This window comes from Physeter macrocephalus, chromosome 6 (assembly GCF_002837175.3).
Source record: "Physeter macrocephalus isolate SW-GA chromosome 6, ASM283717v5, whole genome shotgun sequence".
Classification (NCBI taxonomy): domain Eukaryota; kingdom Metazoa; phylum Chordata; class Mammalia; order Artiodactyla; family Physeteridae; genus Physeter; species Physeter macrocephalus.
In genome coordinates this window covers 88,068,880-88,085,686 of record NC_041219.1, presented here as the reverse complement: position 1 = coordinate 88,085,686, position 16,807 = coordinate 88,068,880, and the positions used below count along the sequence as shown (strand labels likewise).

The window sequence follows — 16,807 nt, the reverse complement described above, 5'->3', positions numbered from 1 at the left end:
TCTGGAATGCAGTCTTTGCCTGAATTGTTAGATGTTCCTGTAAACTGTTTATTGCTAACAGATTAGAATCATGACCAAATACTGAATGAAGGTCCTTTTCCTTCAGATCCTTTGCTGGAAAATGCACAGCATCTGACTTTCGTTTTGGCTGAGATGCACTCTTATCCATATTGAAATTAGAAACTTATATACATGTCTGTGGCCTACATGGATAGTGATCTACCCTTACTTCTAAGTCATTTTCTTTTTTTTTTTCTTTTTTTTTTTGTGCTAGGCGGGCCTCTCACTGTTGTGGCCTCTCCCGCTGCAGAGCACAGGCTCCGGACGCGCAGGCCCAGCAGCCATGGCTCACGGGCCCAGCCGCTCCGCGGCATGTGGGATCTTCCCGGACCGGGGCACGAACCCGTGTCCCCTGCGTCGGCAGGCGGACTCTCAACCACTGCGCCACCAGGGAAGCCCTAGTCATTTTCATGTATAATTAATTTATGTTCAGAAATGTCAGGAATGCATTCCTGTTCATTTTTATGTGGAGGTAGATGTGTAAAATTTTGTTTTATGTCATTTTCGGCTGGATTTAACATGGAACATTTATTAGATGTTTTCTCATCAAGCCCTCTCAATTCACTGGAAAAGTAGGGAATATGTTCTGAAATAAACACAAATTTTGTTCAGGTTCCTGGGTTTCTTCATATAGAAAACTCTGCTCAATCACTTGTACATTATTTTCCCTGAAGTCTGAGATGTATGTTGCAATTCTAGCTTTTCTTTATATTCAGGCTTTTTCAGGACAGTTGCAGTAATAGGAGAAATGGATCTAATACTGTATTTTATTCTTTTAGGCATGTCCCTTTCATAGTCCACAAAGTCAAAAACTAACTTAGTTACAGTATCATCAACAACTTGATAGTGATTACTCTGTGCAAAGTTTCTGTGCTGCTCACTTAGAATATGTGGCTCATATCTTCTACCTTTACAGAAGGCTTTTTGAGTCTACTTGTTCTTGCTTTTTGTGGACCAATACCTATTCTTTTCCCCACATTGCTTACAGAAGTGCCTGATTTCTTGAGTAAATACAACTCTTTTTTTCTTTTATTCAGTGTTGCATCTAATGTCATCAATATGAAGATTTTTTACTCCTCATGACAAGGCATTTGATAATATACTATTTGAAGGAAAAAAATCATGGTCATTTCTAGCCTTTTTTTTTTTTTTTTTTTTTTCGGTACGCGGGCCTCTCACTGCTGTGGCCTCTCCCGTTGCAGAGCACAGGCTTTGGATGCGCAGGCCCAGCGGCCATGGCTCAAGGGCCCAGCTGCTCCGCGGCACGTGGGATCCTCCCGGACCGGGGCACGAACCCGTGTGCCGATGCTCTCAATCACCGCGCCACCAGGGAAGCCCCATTTCTAGCTTTTTCGACTACTAATTTTCCTCTGATCAAACACACTGAATCTGGAGACTCAAATGAACTTCCATCATGGCTAGAATGAGGTGAAGTGGTTTCTGCACTATACGCAAATTCAGGGCTTGGTACACGAGAAATTTGTCCTTTTTATTTGAAATAAGATAACTGATATCTTTACTGAGAAATTCTTCAACTCGCCATCCCAGATCCTTAATGTCCTTTGGCAGTTTTTCAGATACAGTGACAGAAGGTAAGTCAATGTAAAATATTTTTCCCCAAAGTGGCTTACATTTGGACTTTTCTGGTTTGTTATCAGTTTTCAGAGTTTAAAGATGGCTATTCTTTTCATTTTTGACATGGATTCCACCCTGGAAATGTCCTTTGCTGTAGATCCTCATGGCTCCATAGTTCGTGGCAGCCACCTGGCATTCATATGCTGGGTCTGGAGAGGGTGTCACGTCCAGCAGTTCTGGAAACACGGCTCTCCAAGGCCCGCTGATTGGCCAGTTGCCTCTCCCCTTTTGCAGGCCACCAACTGTTGTCCACTTCTTTTTTTTTTAATGTTACTATATATGAATTACATATTTTTTCTTGTTCCAATTGCATGTGTACTATAGAATTTTCAGAGTTGGCTGCAGTGAGCTGTTATCCACTTCTTAAAGTAAGTTTTCTACATAAAATTACCCATAACATCCAGTGAAGACAGAAGGAGCAGTGAGAACAGGAGGTTTGGGTGAGAATGACAGGTAAAAGATGGAGGTATTATTTTAGAATAAATGGCTTTGGTGAGTTAGATGCAGTGGACATAGAGGCAACAAAACATGGGGCCACTGAGATGAGAAGACCCTTAGGGTGGGAGAGAGGCAGCCTAGGGAAGATAGTAAGCCAGAAACTAAGGTGACAGGGACTTGTTCTGATTTTGTCTAAGGACCTGGTGATGTCACTGTACCCTGGGGGAACCACCAAGAGAAAAGAAGAACACTCGTCTGTCCCCCTAAACCCAGAGTGAGCAGGAACAGAAAAGGTAATTTTCTGTGGTTCCCAGGAGAAGGATAAGCAGCAGGTCACCCTGTGGCCCTTACTCCTGGGGGGAGGATGGGTTAGTAGGGATGCTTGCTGATTTGCAGAACCTGCTGTTCTTCTGCCACTCGGCCCTCATATCTTCTTTCTTCCTCCAAGCTTCCCTTTCCCACCCTCCAGATTACCTGTTGTTGGTAGAAGTTATTGGCATTTTGTTCAAACCGCTCATCTTTGGTTTCCACAGTTTTCCCCAACTTCTGCAGTACCTGGGGATATAAATCAGAGAGGTCCACACTGTTATAGTCAAGCCTCTCTTAACTGTTGGCCTCATTTGACCCTGGCTTCTCTCAGAGTCTCAGATGCAACTTAAGGGATGTACTCATATCAGCCCAACAGAATTAGAAATATAGCATGTTGCTGAAAAATCAATCATGTTTTATGGTTCTTCTCAAATTGGGGTACTCCTGGGGATATACAGCAGTGTACTAGGGGGTATATATAAAGACCAGAATAAATATGGTATATGTTCCTGGAATGAAATTGTTATTTACAGTGGTTTTCGGCGTGGGGGAGAGTATTATATTAAAACAAGAATTAATTAGAAGAATGTAAAATGTGCATGGCTTTTAAAGATAAAACATGAGCCTTGAAGATATTTTTTTACTTGAGAGACCCTCTTCCAGCCATAGCAGCAGATTCCTTTAGATAGATGAGGTCAGAGAGGTGAGTAGGAGACTCTCTTCTTCTGAAGGCCCTTGTGGAAAACTTTGAGAAGCCCTGATATAATGCATTTGAAACTCAGCTAGAAGTGAGTGCTGTCCCTATTGATCTCCTCTCCCCTGGGACCGGGAGAGCCAACCATCATACTAATCTGAGCGCTGATGCAAAGGACATGGAAATAAGAAAGGCACAGCTCCTGTTCTCATAGGGGACACTCACTTATAACAAGGAAGAAAACCCTGACTCTTGTATCTGTAACCCTATTTTGGAAGGAGGCACCACCATCCCCCAGGCCCAAGTCAGAATCAGGAGTTGCCCTCAACTACTTCTCTCACTTCCTTCATGGAATCCCTCACCATCTGGAAACCATCCCATGATTTCCAGTCTCACTGCCATAGCTTTATTCCAGGCCTTCATTGTTTTCCACCTGGCCTGGTCTATCATGCTGCTGCTTAAAACCTTCTGATGATTCTCCATTCATCTGCTCAACAGATTTTTATTAAATGCCCAATATGGGACTTCCCTGGCGGCGCAGGGGTTAAGAATCCACCTGCCAATGCAGGGGACATGGGTTTGATCCCTGGTCTGGGAAGATCCCACATGTCACAGAGCAACTAAAGCCCGCGCGCCCTAGAGCCCATGCTCTGCAACAAGAGAAACCACCGCAACGAGAATCCTGCGCACTGAGATAGATGAAGAGCAGCCCCGGCTCACCACAACTAGGGAAAGCCCATGTGTAGCAACAAAGACTCAACGCAGCCAAAAAAAAAAAAAAAAAAAAGTATCTACAAGTTATAGTTCTAACTCTAGCATACATATGGGTCTCAATGAACTGACCCTTCATTGAGCCTCAGCTCTCAGTATTCCTTCTTCCTACCGGTCTCTCTCTCTCACACTTCTTTAGTTTTCTAATAAACCATACTGTTGCTTGTTGTAGATGCTGTTATGTACAGTGGCTTTCGGCGTGGGGGAGAGTATTATATTAAATAAACCCATAACCCAATGCCCTCTTTCCAGAATGCTCTTCCTCACCTCATTGTCAGCCAACTATCTAAAAAGACCTAATTCATACTCCATATCCTTTGTGACACTTAATCACATCTACTTCATCCCATTAATCAAGCTAAATCGCTCCCTCCTAAGCAGTTACAACTTCTGTACCTGTATACACTTTTGTTACTGGTTTTTGTTTTTTTGTTTCTTTTGGCCATGCTGCGCTGCTTGCGGAGTATCTTAGCTTCCCAACCAGGGACTGAACTCGGGCCCCAGAAGTGAAAGCGCTGAGTCCTAACCACTGGACCACCAGAGAATTCCCCTATTACTATTTTATTATTTGCATTTATCTATGTCTCCTTCTAAACTGTGAGCTCCTTGAGGATTGGGCACTTGCCTTATCTGTATTTCTCAGTATCCAGCAAATAGATACTTAATACTTACAACAGGAAGGAGAGTGAGACTGATACAGGAGGGAACCAATGGACTGGGCCTTTAATTAAGATTTTGCTAGGGACTTCCCCGGTGGCGCAGTGGATAAGACTCCGCGCTCCCAATGCAGGGGGCCAGGGTTCGATCCCTGGTCAGGAAACTAGATCCCACATGCATGCCGCAACTAAGAGTTCACATGCCACAACTAAGGAGCCTGCCTGCTGCAACTAAGGAGACCGCGTGCCGCAACTAAGGAGCAGGCAAGCCGCAACCAAGGAGCCCGTCTGCTGCAACTAAGAGCCTGCAACCAAATAAATAAATAAATATTTTTTTTAAAAAAAGATTTTGCTAGACTGAAAGTAAAAAGGGTGAAGTTAGAAAGAGGATTTCAGGCAAAGACAACATCAGCAAAGTCACAGGCATATGCAAATTCATGGCAGTTTCATGAGATGGTTCAGCATGACTGGTTTAGGGTGTGTTATGGGGAGTGATGGGTAAGGAAACTAGAAAGGGAGATTGGAATCTCATTGCGAAGGACTCTGAATCTTATGAAAGAGTGCCCAGGTCTTGGGCGTGAGACCGGCTCTATGTAGACTCTGACTAAGGTGTCTCCATTCTTAATCCTGAGGCTAACATCTCTCACTTCTGGAGCTCTCTCTATGGTGGTTAAGCTCAAGGTTGCTGGAGTGAGACAGATATATGCCCCTATCTTGGCTTTTCCACTTACTGGCTATAAGACTTTGGGCAAATCACTTCAACTCTAGAGCCTCAGTTTACAGAACTCCCTTTCCCCCACTAAGATGATAATATCTCCTGGAGCTGTTGGGAGAATTAAATGATATTATACACATAAATTGCTTTCACAGTGCTGCCCTATGGTGAGTACTTAATACAAATGCTATCATTGTGTCTAGTTCCACTCCCTTCCCTATAAATACCTGTCTTTATTTCCTTTTCAGTTTAGCCATACGTGTTTGTCTGCGTTTGTCTGTGTCTCTCCACCTCACCTGACAGCCGGCCCTGGGTGTGCAGAGTCGCTCATCTTCCAAGGCTCCACCCTCTCCCCCAAACCAAACACTGTCCTCTACCAGAAAGTTGCAACACCACCTTGTTTAGTGGTAATGGCAGCTCTCACTTCCTTCCTGCCACCCCTCCCTTCCTTTGCCTGGGGCTTGGTTCTTCTGCTGGTGGGGTGGGGGGAGAGGTGCTGAAGGAGAGAGGTGTCAATTCAGTCTAGAGTCAGTGTGGCACACCCTGGAGCAGACCAATATCCCCAAACCCCAAAAGGCTCAAGGCAAAAAGGCTTGGAGGGTGTGGAAGTGTGTGTGTTGAGGGAACACTCCCACCTTCAATTCTGAAACTGAAAAGATGAGTATGATCACCCTGAAAACATAACCCAATGCCCTGGGCCCAAAGTATTTGTTGCCTTAAGCAAGAGGGCCATGTGTCAGGGCACCTACACTATGTTGTAGATGTTCTTCCTCAACTAGAGTTCCTTGAGGATGGAGGATGTACGGATACTCTATAGATGTTTGTTGAAAGAATTAATAATTCTACCTTTGGATTATTTACTAATGAAAGCCCATATAATGCCAATCCTTAAAGTCCTGCACTGAGAATTTCGCCCCAGTTTGCCTGGCCTAGCAGGTAAGAAGTTAGAATACAGATTATTTAAAGAGAAAGAGCAGGGACAAGAGAGAAAGTAAATGTGGCAAAATGTTAACACTTGGTGAAACAGGTGAAGAATATTCCAGTGTTCATTGACCTATTTTAATTTTTGTGTAAGTTGGGGTGGAAGTATAAAGCTTAAAAAAAAATCACTGCAGACATGTTTTATAGTTTAGTTAATTCTGTCAATTGGAGTAATTTGAAGAGGGGTTGGATATTAGACATTTATGGAATTTTGTTAGAAAATTTTTTCTTAGATGTGATAATACTGTAGTTATGTAAAAAACCCTTATTTTCAAGATATATTCTAAAGTAGGCTCTCCTTAATATGGCCCTAATATATTTTCCAGCCTTTTCTCCCACCACTCCCTGAGCTCCAGCTCAGCTGCATTTCTCCCTATTCTGCCTAAAAGGATTTCCAAATTCCATGCCTTGCTCATGCTGGCATTCCTCAGCTGGACTGCTCTCTCACCACTTGCCTGAGGAACTACTAATCAGCCATAATTCCTATCTCAAATTCAGCCTTCACTACAAAACCTCCCTCTAGTCTCAATTCTTCTGTCCTCTGAATTCCCACGGACAAGCAGATCTCTCAGGTCACTTATTTTACTTTAAACAAACAAACAAACAACAACAACAACAAAAAACAATTAGACTGTAAGCTTCTAGCAGGCAAGAATGCCTCTTGCTCATCTCTAAATTCCCTCCTGGGTCCAGCCCAGTACCTCGGACAAAGGAGTTTTTCTGTAAATATTGCTGATTGAACCCTCTGGGATACAAGCTGAGTAGAAGTCAACATCGGAAAAGACCAACAAAGGAGTGGTAAACAATGAATGCCCTTTCTTGGGGGAGATCTGAGAAGTCTGCCACAGAGAAATCACAAACAGATGGTGAAAGTATTAGTTTGAAATGTGAAGATGTATCATATTGTAAAAACACAATAAAGCCAGACTCCTGTTGAGTCTGAGTAGGAACTGGAAAATAAAACAAGAATGCTTCATCTTCATTGTGTTTAAGTCACCAGACCTTCACTCCTAGGTTTGCTCCTTCGAGAAGATCAGCAGGAAGTGGGCAGGCACAGCAGGAAGTGGGGAGACACAGATGTTAGAGTGGTTTTTCAGGAAACTTGTAAAGAGAGCAGCCTGCAATTGGGATCCTAAGGCAGGACACCTGAGTTTCAGTGATACTTCTGCCACTTGCCAATCTCTTTTGAGACTTATTTCCTCATTTCTAAAGTTGGGATACTAATAGCATGCTTAAAGAGTTGAAAAGATGAAGTGAGATCATATCACAAGAATGTGGGCTCCATAAAGGGAGATATCACATCCTTCTTATATTCCTGTGCTTTGTCCATAGCAGGCACTTGATATTTGACACATTAGTTGTTACATATTACTCAGATGATTACAGTCAACTGCTTAGAGTAAAACTGCAGTGTCCCAGTGAGTCCTTTCTTTTGACTATAACATTCTCCCTCTTTATCTTGCCTTCAATAACTTCCCAAGGCTCAAAAACTCTGGCAGGCTGAGGTGAGCTCTTTCTCCCAAACCCAGGCCATTCCCATTCTATCCAGGCAACATCCACTACCTCTAGGGTGCCAGCTGTACAGCTCGAAGTTCAATGTCTGCCTGCCTTTGTGTCTAAGTCTGGGTTCAGAGTATCTCCTTGTTTTCTGCAACAACCTGGGAGTTCCTCAGGGCAGATTTGAGTTTGTGCCTCTCTCTGCTTTCTCAGGGTTCAGACTAGGAAGAAAGAACAGGGTGTACCTGGGCAGCTGGTTCTCTTTTTGGGAAATACTTGACTCTGAGGTTTGAGGAGCCCTCTCCCTTTCTCACTTCGGTGTCCTCACCAAATTGAGTTTCCAAATCACTAAACATCAATTCTCATTTTACAGATGCAGAATCTGAAGCTCAGAGCAGGGATGTTATTTACCTGAGGCTTCGGAGCCCATGCTAAAAAAGGAAAGAAATCCTAAAGCAAGGGCATAGTGTTGACAGGCTAGATGAAGACAGAAGGTGAAAGAGTGAGGTAAAATCAATTGCTGTGTCTTTTAAACATAACTATTATCCACGAGTTTTTGGTCTCTGGCGATTTCTTTTTGTTTTTCCAACCCATAGAGTAGCTGGCCTTCTCTTCTCTAGTACCTCCTTTTCCTCCACAAACCATTTCTAACTAGACCTTCCCGTAGGCTCTGATCACTATCAGATTTGTAACTAGACAGCCTTTGGAGAGACTGAAACCATGATCAAGGTGAAGTTAGGGTAAAGTAACAAAGTCTAGCCACACAAAAATCTTTTCCTTTTCCTCTGCTCTTTCACATGACCCCAGCTTCCTCAGACAAAGACCGGGGAAAAAACACACACATTCTCCCTACCCTTCCACTGTGAACCTCTTAAACATAGGGACTACATCTATATTCCATCAATTCTCTGTTGATAATCCCACTTGGGAGAGCTGGCTGCCTTTAATCCTTCCCAGCACTCAAGCTAGTGCTCCGCTTTTAGAAGATGCTACAAATATTTAAGTATTTAAATTCTTAAGCATATGGGGTTCATTCAAATGCTTCTAAGACCACGAAGTCTTAGAAAACCAAAATTCTCTCCCAGGTCCTTATCGCTCTCTCCCTCCGTTTTTCTTCTAGCCTATTCATTTACCCATACCATCTCACCTACCAGAGTGTCGGTGGGTGGAGAGCAGGGGTTCAGGTTAGAAGCAAAGAAAATACTCTGAACGGGTAGAAACAGTAATGCCGCTGAAATGTGTGGAGCAGCATCCACACCATCTCCATAGGTGGGCAAGTTATAAACGGACGTACAGACAGCCTACCTAGATGGAGCAGGGCCACCCACAGCTAACCAAGGATACAATGCAAAAAGAAGTGCTCCTTCCCCACCCTGAACAGGGTACTCTCCAACGCCAAAGCGAGGCACAGGAAGCAGATACGGGCTTCTGCTTACATCAGCTTAAGCAACACCCCGCGGCCAGGCCGGGTCAGGTACAGAGGGAATTGGGCAGAATTCCTCTAGTCCTCCTGGACTCCCGGTTCCAGCTAACGGGTGATGCTCGCTGGCAGGCCAGCTGGTCAGTACTGTCTTATGACTCTGGGAAATGACCCTCTTTGAACCTTCAATTTCATCATCTGTAAAAAATACCACCTTCGCTGGGTTGCGAGGCCAAAATCTGCTACACAGCAGTCACCAACGTTAGTTCCCCTTTTCTGGGTCAGCTTGGGCGTTGTTTAAGGTTCCCGAGAGAGGCCGCGGGACCCGTTTCCCAGCTTCCCCCATCCCTGCCCAAGACCAGGCAAGGATCTGCCTTCTCTCAAATCTGCCTGTTTCAATGGAAACCCAGTCCCCGTTCGCGTTTCCCGAGGTCACCGGATACCCGAGGGCGGCCCAGCCTCCCGGCTCCGAGCACTCTGCACGCCCTGGTCGCCCCGTTGCGCCTCGGCCTCGGCTCCCGGCTGCCTACCTTCTCCTGGGCCCTGCTAAACTTCTTCTGCACCTGCCTGGCGAAGAGGCCGGCGGCGCCGCTCGCCCTGCCCTCAGCCATCCTGCCGGCTCCCCAGGGGCGGCAGGCCCTGGCCCGGAGCCCTGTGGTTTTCTCGGGGCCCCTGAGAAGGAAGTAAGGTTCCCGGCATGCCTTGCATCCGGTCGGGCGGGCGGGCCTCGCGACGCACACCCCGCCCCGCCGCCGCCTCGGGCTCACCCTGGCCTGCCCGAGGCTGCCTGAGGCCCAGGGCGCCCGGCCGTCACGGAGACCCTTGCGAGGCCCACTCGAGGCCCAGCCGGTGGCGCCCTTGGGCCCTCCCCCGAAGCCCATCGCAGTCCGGCTCCCGGGTGCGGCCTGGGGAGGGGCCAATAGGGCACCTGTGGGGCTCAGGCTGGGGCTGGGCCTGGGCCTGTTCCCAGGAGGCGGGAAAGGCGGGCCTGCCCTCAGGTGGCGCTCCAAACCCTCCGGCCCTGAGATAGAGGAACACCAGCCCTGTTGAAGAGTTTGCAAACGTGTGCCAAGACTCAGTGTTCCCGGAGAGCCAATTATCTGTAACCGATCAGCGGGGGGGATAACTGAAACAAGGGGGTAGAAAATACTGTGATTTCCACTCAGCAAGAGGGTTGTATAAGGGACTTCCCTGGTGGTGCAGTGGTTGAGAGTCCGCCTGCCAATGCAGGGACACGGGTTCGAGCCTGGTTTCGAGCCCTGGTCCGCGAAGATCCCACATGCTGCTGAGCAACTAAACCCGTGCGCCACAACTACTGAGCCTGCGCTCTAGAGCTGGTGAGCCACAACTACTGAGCTCCGTGTGCCACAACTACTGAAGTCCGTGCTCTGCAGCAAGGGAAGGCACTGCAATGAGAAGCCCATGCACTGCAAGGAAGAGTAGACCCCGCTCAATGCTCTAGAGAAAGCCTGAGCGCAGCAATGAAGACCCAACACAGCCAAAAATAAATAAATTTTTTTAAAAAGAAGAATGTTGTATGGGAAAATGGGTTTGACTTATATGGGTATGTGTACTGGTCACCAAGTAAAATTTCTTACTCCAGGGTGCAGTTTTTAGAGATGGAAACCCTCTACCAGAGAGGTTGGCTCTGTCAACTGAAAAAAAAAAAAAAGCACAACCTAAAAGTTGAGAATTACGTTTTATTTGGCGGACAAAACCGAGGACTTAAGCCTGGGACACGGCCTCTCAAGTAGCTCTGAGAGACTGCCGGGAAGAGGTAAGGGAGGAGCCAGGATATATAGGAGGTTTTGCAACAAAGACCAGGTTGTCAGAACATCAAAAGATTATGGTTAATTAAAGAAAACCAGATATCTCAAGTTAAGGAATTTGATGCTTTTCTATTTGTGGGAAGATGCAAGAGTTTGGGCTCGCTGAAATCACTCCTTTGATAAGCACCTCTGCTATCTGGGGCCAGTATCCTGTGCTTTCTTATCCTGAGTCTCCTCAGGGTAAACTGTTGGGGCTGGGGGTGGCTTCAGTGGCTGTTGGCTTGATGGTCAGCATCCTGTTTCTATCCTGAGTTCCCTCAGGGCTCACCACTGGGGGAGGGGGTGCTGTAGTGTGATGGCTTGATGGCTGCAACATCCTTTGTTTACTGATATGGCAGGCAACATTCTTTCACTCACAGCTCTAAACCTAGATCTGGTAGGGGTAGGCTGAGCAAAGGGGACAGGACTCCAGATCTGGACTTGAAAGGGAGGAACAACTGAGCTAGAAGTAGAAACAAGGATGCTTAGGAAAGGAGAGGACCTTTATTGAAAAAAGGCTGAGGAGGAGGGTATGGAAGCCTGTGCTGGGGATGGGGAGCAAATTCTTCTAGCTGGAGGAACTAGTACAGTGTACTAGATGGAGAGAGGATATCAATTGTGTAACTTGGGGTGGGACTGCTGAGATTATAACAGTTTCTTCTCTAGGTAGAAGGTCTCCAAATGAGTTACTCCCTGGGACTTCCCTGGTGGCACAGTGGTTAAGAATCCCGCCTGCCAACGCAGGGGACAGGGGTTCGAGCCCTGGTCCGGGAAGATCCCACGTGCCGCGGAGCAACTAAGCCCATACGCCACAACCACTGAGCCTGTGCCACCACTACTGAAGCCCACACTCCACAACAAGAGAAGCCACCGCAATGAGAAGCCCACGCATTGCAACAAAGAGTAGCCCCTGCTCGCCGCAACTAGAGAAAGCCTGCATGCAGCAACGAAGACCCAACGCGGCCAAAAATTAATTAATTCATTAATTTAAAAAAACCCTCAATCTCTAATGCAGAGAGGACCACATTAAAAAAAAAAAAGAAAAGAAAGTTACTCCCTGACATGTTTGAGGGGATAGCTGGAAATTAGGACTCTGGGTTTTGAGGAACTGCTTACTCAAGGATTTTATAGTAAAGGTAAAATTCCCCGAAAGAAAGGAAGAGGGACAAAATACACTTCCTAAGGACTGGAGAGGGAAGCTAGAGGTCTGAGACAAAATTGGAGGGCCTTCTCTGCTATTGTTTTTCAGGTCATTCCCCCCAAAAGGCATACTGCACTCAGGGTCAACCATGTGACAGGCATTGCTGGGTGTTGGGGAAGCCAAGAATGAATTTTAAAAATGTGATCCCTGACTTCAAGATGCTTAATGTCTGGAAGTGGAGGTAGGTTGTTAATCAGATGTTTATAATGTTATGTGCTTAATTCATTTCTAGAGATGGATACAAAAATTTCAGGTAATAGGTCATTAGGGTTTATTCTGTTATAACGCTAGCTGTGGGGATGGTCTAGAAGAGGCAAAGTGAAGAAAATGGAAGGACTTCACGTTGGGTGGGGAGAAGTGGGGGCAAGTGGGAGGACTGTGGTGCTGTGGGAACACTGAGGAGAGATGGTGATGACAACAGGTGTGTCACTAGCAGGAGGCTGATACCTGGGTCACTGTCAGGAATCCTCAGCATCCTCAGCAATGCAGCCCAGCCACTGCTTCCTAAGAAACCGTCTTCAGTGCCAATCCCTTGGGAACTGAAATTTGTCGCCACCAAATCATATAGTATTATTAGAGCAGGAAAAATCTTTAGACGTTAACTAGGTAGGGAAACTGAGTAACAGAAAGGGCTGGTGACTTGCCCAAGGTTACCCAGTTCCTCAGTGGTAGAAGTGAGTTGGGAATAAAGGTGTCCTGTCTAGCCCAGCTTCTTTTGGTGTATACACTGTTCTAGAGGCCTCTGCTGACAAAGCGGCCTACAAATTGCAAGACCGGTCTTAGCCAGTTTCTCCTGCTGTAATGTTAACTATCCTGGTACCTCTTGTCTGGTCCTCAGAGATTGCTATGAAAAGCTACTTCTCACCCTCTTAGTCTTCTCCTTTCAGTTCCCTCTTCACTCTATCACAGGCCACTCTAACAGACTGAGCCCTGGCCAGGATAGGACAGAATTATCAGCTTCCCAGTTCTCTGTGGTTTATAGAACCCCGGATCTGGTTGCTTATTTTTGTCCAGCCTTGAAGTGCTGACTCATACTTAGTTTGAGACCACATATTATTTTCCCCTCAACCCTTTCCTTTCTTTGTTCCTTATCTTCTTTTCTCCTTTTTTCTATTCTTTCCTCTCTGTCTCCTTTCTAATTTGTCACTTATGTTGTCTGCTGGCATCTGACCTACCACCTAATCCTGTACTCTTATCTCTAATGTATCCTTGTAGTTGCCATGACTCAGAACCTTGGGGTGAGCACTGTTCTAGGCACTGAAGGGAGAAACAAAAGAAGGACAAGCCTACAGTCTACTTGGGAGAGTCAGGGCACATTTAGTCACTCAGGAACATTTTAAAGCCCTCTGTGCCTTTGAATATAGCAAATATGTTTGGGAGGAGGGACAGATGGGAAAATTAATGGATGAGTAGGTCCTAACATAATCCAAAAAGGACAATGTAAGACCACTCTCACTTGGCTTAGTTTGTGAACTGATAGAGATGGCAGCAAATGGAAGAACGAGCCCAGAAATGTGCTGAAATCCAACTCAGGCCCTATAGCTGCATTTCCACTAGAGGGCTTAATTACAAATAAAAAGACACAGGGTGATATATATATTCAGTTTTATTTGCATTTCTGCATCTGGCTCAATAGTCTGTTAGAATGGTTTTTCCTTGATGGCCTCAAGTCCTGCTGTGGATCTAAGAATCATCTTGGGAAGGCCGTTGGACATAAGAAAATGTTCAGTTGTTGGCAGTGACCTGAAGGAAAAACCGGTTATATCCAGTCAGTAACTTCTGCCCACCTCCTTTCTTTTTCCTTCAGGGCTCCCAGTTGAGTATGGCCCTGTACTGGGTTTATGGGGGTGGGGTGGGGGGCAGGAAGTAGTTCTCAGCTGTGTCAGGACAACTCAATGTTATAGGCACATATTCAAGACTTAGTGTCAAGGGCAGACCTTGAACCGGTTGTGAGTCAAGGTTCATGCCACAAGACTCCAGAATGTGTTTGAAGACTGGAGGGTATAGGTGGGATAACTGTGAGGCTCTACCACCAGGTCAGTGTAGGTGTAGTCTCACCTAACCCTCAAGCATTGTTTAAGGTGGTAAAACCTCTTGGCAAAGGGTAGAGCAAATTCTCATGATGCCCTTAGAAAGAACTGGTGGAGGAGAAGGTTAGTGCCTCTTCCCTCACCCAGGAGAGGGAAGCCATTTTCCCCTTGGCTTTGACTTTGGACAGCACTGATATGTACCTGGTTCAGATCTGCTGTTGCCACCACCCACATTACCCTAAGCAGTAAACAATACAGTTGAGTGAAGCATTCTTAGTGGGTATGTGAAGTGGAACTCAGGATGGCAACGTTATCGAGCGAAAGTACACTATGGAGGAAGGGAAAGGAGTAAACATTTGAATGCGGTGAGGAAGAGGATGGCTTCCCCTGCTTAATTTTTGCTCCCCACCCCAGCCAGCACATGGGTCTCCAGGTAACCCTATTTCAAACCATCATTTGAGAGGACTCACGTTATTTATCCAAGAGATGTAAGCAGAGACCCGAGTGAAGACTGTGGGCTTCCTGGAGACATTACAGCCCAGGCTGGACACAAAGCTGGTCACACCGTGGACAGTATACTGGCCATTCACCAAGCAATGAAGGGGGCCCCCAGAATCACCCTGTGGAGAGGAGAAGCAGTGTCCTAAAACTCCAGATCTTTTGATGTTTGGGCCTTTGTTTCTGCTTACACCCACCCACCCCCATCTCTGTTTGTACAATCCTATACTGTTTAAAAGCTCCAATTAAAATCCCCACTTCCTTCATATCCCCTCAATCAAGATGAATCTCCTCTTCCTTTCTAAACGACCATAGCACTTCTTCCTTTCTTTTGTAGCACTCATGTCATGTTCTGCCTTGTATTTTGGTTTCATAATTTGTTTCTATCTCCCACGCTTAACTGTGAGCTTCTTGAGACAGGAACTACATCTTACTGGTATTTTCCTCTCCACAATGCTAGCATAGAACTTTGAACATCTTAGGTTCAATAGCTGTTACTGACTTAAATTGAACCTGGGGTGAGGGGAATAGGTTGTTCTAATGATTTATTTATCCCCAGCATTCAGACCAACGGGTCTAATTAGACTTAGCCTTTAGACACAGGGTTGGTAGTCAAAACATGTTAAACTAAACTGGTGTAAAGAGACGAGAAAGTGATGTATTGGGTAGTGGTTACGTGCTCGGGTTTAGAATCAGACAAACCGGAGTTTACAGACTGTGACCTTGACACTCATTTCCTTACTCAGTTCCCAGAATGTCAGTTCTGTGATTCCAGACATAAAATTAGAAGATATTTCTTTGGAGAATCTGACCAGCACAAGAGGGAAGATCTAAAGATACTAACGTTGGAAGTCCCCCAATGAAATGGCCTAGCCAGATCCCCTGACAAAGCAGTTCACTATAGATGAACACCACCTAAGGCTCAGAGCTACCTATCAGCTCTTCACTGTCCCACTCTGAAATAAGAGCATATGGTCAAGGATGACCAAACATCTGAAGAAAGCCTCAATATAAAAATAAAGATCAAGGGGCTTCCCTGGTGGCGCAGTGGTTAAGAATCGCCGGCCAACGCAGGGGACACAGGTTCAAGCCCTGGTCCGGGAAAATCCCACATGCCACAGTGCAACTAAGCCCGTGCGCCACAACTACTCAGCCTGCGCTCTAGAGCCCGTGAGCCACAACTACTGAAGCCCGCAGGCCTAGAGCCTGTGCTCCGCAGTAAGAGAAGCCACCGCAATGAGAAGCCCGTGCACCACAACAAAGAGTAGCCCCCGCTCACGGCAACTAGAGAAAGCCCGCGCGCAGCAACAAAGACCCAATGCAGGCAAAAATAAAATAAATAAATAAAATTAAAACCTCCTTATTAAAAATAAATAAATATATAAAGATCAAAACAAAGAGAAAGAAATTAAAAATGAAGGCAACCAAGATTATGCAGGGAGAAGAATATAAACAACAAAACTATGATTAATATTGCATCCATGATACAAGAACAGCAAGCTATTAGAGCATTCAGAAAACAAAAAGAGCCTTTGGAAATTATGAATATGATAGAAATGAAAGATTGGGTTAGGAGATTAAGCAGACAAAATATATAGAGAGAAAATATGAAAATAAGAGGACCAATTTAGGAGGTAGATGTGTGAATAATGGAAATTCTAGAAAGAGAAAATAAAAATGGAGGGGAGGAAATGATCAATAAATAAACATTTTCAGAAGCAAAGGTCTGGAGTTTCCAGAATGAAAAAACCCACTAAGTGTCCCTCAAAATGAATGCAGATAGACCCATACCAAGACACAGAACACTAGGGTCAAGAGAAGATAAAATAGGTCACTTATAAATTAGTGGAGAGTTTGGGGCTGAACTGGTGATAAATTGAGTATACATTATGCAAATTTTAAAAGACAATTATTGGGCTTCCCTGGTGGCGCAGTGGTTGCGCGTCCGCCTGCCGATGCAGAGGAACCGGGTTCGCGCCCCGGTTTGGGAGGATCCCACATGCCACGGAGCGGCTGGGCCCGTGAGCCATGGCCGCTGAGCCTGTGCTCCGCAACGGGAGAGGCCACAACAGTGTGAGGCCCGCATACCACAAA

General features: G+C 45.7%; 2 protein-coding genes and 1 pseudogene across 2 annotated transcripts in view; all 3 read right to left on the bottom strand.

Annotated features, from left to right (window-relative positions):
* Positions 1–9,836, bottom strand: part of BIN2 (bridging integrator 2) — a 33,646-nt gene extending 23,810 nt beyond the window's left edge. Inside the window, exons 1-2 of the mRNA XM_028490333.2 lie at positions 9,707–9,836; positions 2,608–2,688 (exon numbers count right to left, since the gene is read on the bottom strand). Of these exons, the coding sequence (XP_028346134.1) occupies positions 2,608–2,688; positions 9,707–9,787 (162 nt within the window). The 5' untranslated portion in view covers positions 9,788–9,836. The remainder of the gene's footprint in view (positions 1–2,607; positions 2,689–9,706) is intronic.
* LOC102974914 (protein DBF4 homolog A-like) lies at positions 942–1,800 on the bottom strand (annotated as a pseudogene).
* Positions 9,837–13,779: 3,943 nt separating the features above from the next.
* CELA1 (chymotrypsin like elastase 1) overlaps positions 13,780–16,807 on the bottom strand; it is a 15,981-nt gene continuing 12,953 nt past the window's right edge. Inside the window, exons 7-8 of the mRNA XM_007119473.1 lie at positions 14,686–14,835; positions 13,780–13,928 (exon numbers count right to left, since the gene is read on the bottom strand). Of these exons, the coding sequence (XP_007119535.1) occupies positions 13,911–13,928; positions 14,686–14,835 (168 nt within the window). The 3' untranslated portion in view covers positions 13,780–13,910. The remainder of the gene's footprint in view (positions 13,929–14,685; positions 14,836–16,807) is intronic.